The sequence below is a fragment of the Coturnix japonica genome, chromosome 27 (assembly GCF_001577835.2).
Source record: "Coturnix japonica isolate 7356 chromosome 27, Coturnix japonica 2.1, whole genome shotgun sequence".
In the NCBI taxonomy this organism is placed as follows: domain Eukaryota; kingdom Metazoa; phylum Chordata; class Aves; order Galliformes; family Phasianidae; genus Coturnix; species Coturnix japonica.
The window spans coordinates 2,476,656-2,479,647 of NC_029542.1; the positions used below are offsets into that span (position 1 = coordinate 2,476,656).

The 2,992-nt window shown below is 55.3% G+C and overlaps 2 protein-coding genes across 2 annotated transcripts in view; one reads left to right on the forward strand and one right to left on the reverse strand.

Moving 5' to 3' along the window:
• Window positions 1-241, reverse strand: part of HROB (homologous recombination factor with OB-fold) — a 6,809-nt gene extending 6,568 nt beyond the window's left edge. Inside the window, 1 exon segment of the mRNA XM_032449353.1 lies at window positions 170-241. Coding sequence (XP_032305244.1) covers window positions 170-241 — 72 coding nt within the window.
• Window positions 242-1,662: 1,421 nt separating this feature from the next.
• Window positions 1,663-2,992, forward strand: part of HDAC5 (histone deacetylase 5) — a 15,921-nt gene continuing 14,591 nt past the window's right edge. Inside the window, 1 exon segment of the mRNA XM_032449354.1 lies at window positions 1,663-1,811. Within this exon segment, the coding sequence (XP_032305245.1) occupies window positions 1,790-1,811 (22 nt within the window). The 5' untranslated portion in view covers window positions 1,663-1,789.

Genomic DNA, 2,992 nt, shown 5'->3' on the forward strand with positions numbered 1-2,992 from the left:
CACCCCCATCATAACCCCATAACACCCCTATCGAACAACGCCACTATAAGCCCCCCCATAAACCCCATAAAAACCCCATATACACCCCATAAAAACCCCATAAAACCCCATAAAACCCCATACTTAACCCCATAAACCCCCCCCAGACCCCCATAACCCCCCCTCTCACCTCATCCCCCAGGATCACCGTCCTCTCGAACCGCCGTTGTAGGCCGCACGCCTGCGCGGCGGGGGCGGTCATTAGGCGTCCATTAGGATCCATATGTGGTCCATAGGCTCATCCCCATACGACCCCCCCCCAATAAACCTCAGCCCCCCCCCCCTTACCAGGGCGGCAGGCGGAGGCGAAGTGGAGAGAGCGGCGCACTACGACGCCTCGGCCCCGTGGTGTGATCGAAGCGCCGCTCTTTAAAGGGGCCGCGTCACCGTCGAGGTGCACACGCGTGCTCAATGCGCCCTGGCGTGAGGGCGGGCACAACGCGCGTCAGGCGCACACGACAACGTGTCCACCAACACAAGTGCCAATGCACACTCCATGTTGATGATTGCACAACGCGTGTTCAGTTGCACACATACATGTGTATACCATGCAGACTAACGACGCGTGTGACATGCACGCACGCACACACAAAAGTGCTGGCGGTCCCTTTTAAGACCACCACCGGGTTATTTGTAGGCCGGTTTACCGTATCACGTCGACGCTCGGTGACCGTCACCGATGTTGTTGTCTGTTGGGGCGGGGCGCAAAGCAATGAGATGGAGGGGGGGAGGGGAACGAGCGGGGCGGGGTTTGAGCGGTATGGGGTGGGGGGGTACTGGGGGGGAGTAATGGGGGTCTATGGGGGGATATGGGGGGTTATGGGGGGATATGGGGGTATATGGGGGGCATATGGGGTTATAGGGGGGTATGGGGGTATATGGGGAGGTTAATGGGGTGGGGAGCGGGGATGTGGAACGGTAGGGGGGGTGGGGTGAGGGATGGGGGGGTTTTATAGTGGCCCCCCCCCCCCGGTGCTGGCTATGGGCTGTAACCTTGCTGATGGGGGCTAGTGGTTCGTTTATGTCAATAGGGCCGGTGTTAGTCTATGGGCTTGTTTGTGTTGCTATGGGGTCTGTGCGCTATGGGGCCGTAGTGTGTCTAATTGCTAACTGGCCGGGCAGTGTTGGTTAATATTTTTTTTTTTCTTCTTTTTTTTTTTTTTTTCTTTTTTTTCCTTTTTTTTTTTTTTTCCTTTTTTTTTTTTTTTTTTTTTTTGTCTTTTTTTTTTCTTTCTTTTTTTTTTTTTTTTTTTTTTCTGTTTTTTCTTTATTTTTTCTTTTTGGGTTGGTGTTGGCCTATAGGGCAGCCTGTTCCATGCTATGGGGCTGTGTTATGCTATGGGGCTGTGTTATGCTATGGGGCTGTGTTATGCTATGGGGCTGTGTTATGCTATGGGGCTGTGTTATGCTGTAGGGCTGTGTTGGCTATAGGGCTGTGTTGGCTATAGGGCTGTGTTATGCTATGGGGCAGGCTGTGCTATGGGGCAGGCTGTGCTATGGGGCAGGCTGTGCTATGGGGCAGGCTGGCTATGGGGCAGTGTTATCTATGGGGCAGTGTTATCTATGGGGCAGATCTATGGGGCAGTGTCTATCTATGGGGCAGGATCTATGGGGCAGGATCTATGGGGCAGTGATCTATGGGGCTGTTCTCTAACCCGGGGGTCCCGCAGAGCTGCCGTTCCCCGCCGTCGCGCTGCCCCCCCCCGGAATCCAGCTCTGAGCAACCCCCCCCCCCCCCCCAGCACCGGCCATGGAGCCCCCCGGGGACACAGGTAAGAGATGGGGGGGGTCAGTGCACATTGAATGGGGGCACAGTGCAATGTATGGGGTGCATGGAGGGGTCCCAGTGCGGCCCCATTGAGCTTTGGGGTCCCATAGCAGCCCATTATGTGCTTTGGGGTCCCATAGGGTCCCAGTATGAGTTTGGGGTCCCATTATGGGTATGGGGTCCCATTGGGGTCCCATTGAGGTATGGGGTCCCATTGGGTCCCCTTTATGTGCTTTGGGGTCCCGTCGTGGCCCTGTTGAGCTTTGGGGTCCCATAGCATCCCATTGTGTGCTTTGGGGTCCCATCACATCCCCATTATGTGCTTTGGGGTCCCATAGCATCCCAGTTGAGCTTTGGGGTCCCATTGTGCTTTGGGGTCCCATATTGTCCCTGTTATGTGCTTTGGGGTCCCATCGTGGCCCCATTGAGCTTTGGGGTCCCATAGCATCCCCATTATATGCTTTGGGGTCCCATTGTGACTCTTTGGGGTCCCATAGAGTCCCCTTTATGAGCTTTGGGGTCCCATCATGGCCCCATTGAGCTTTGGGGTCCCATAGCATCCCCATTGCATGCAGCTCCCTATAGTGCACGTGAGGGTCCCATCCCATTGGGGTCCCGTTGTGCCCCCATTGTGCTATGGGGTCCCATTGTGTCCCTGTTGCTTGGAGATCCCTGCAGTGCCCTATGGGGTCCCATTGTGCCCCCATTGTATGAAGGTCCCTATAGTGCTCTGTGGGGTCCCATTGCGAACCCATTCATTACACATTGGGGTCCCATTGTGTCCCTATTGCATGAAGGCCCCTATAATGCACTATGGGGTCCCATCGTGTCCCCACTGCACAGTGATGTCCTGTTTTGTCCCTATTGGGACCCCATTGTGTCTCCATTGCATAGAGATCCCTATAGTGCACTATGGGGTCCCATTGTGCCCCTATTGCGCTATGGGGTCCCATTGGGAGCCCATTCATTATATGCTGGGGTCCTGTTGTGGCCCCATTGCACTATGGGGTCCCATCATGTCCCTATATCCCCATTGCATTATGTGTTCCTCTTATGTCCCCATAGCCCTGTAGGGTCCCACTGGGTCCCCTATTGCCCTGTAGGGTCCCATTGGGTCCCTTATTGCCCTGTAGGGTCCCATTGGGTCCCTTATTGCCCTGTAGGGTCCCATTGGGTCCCTTATTG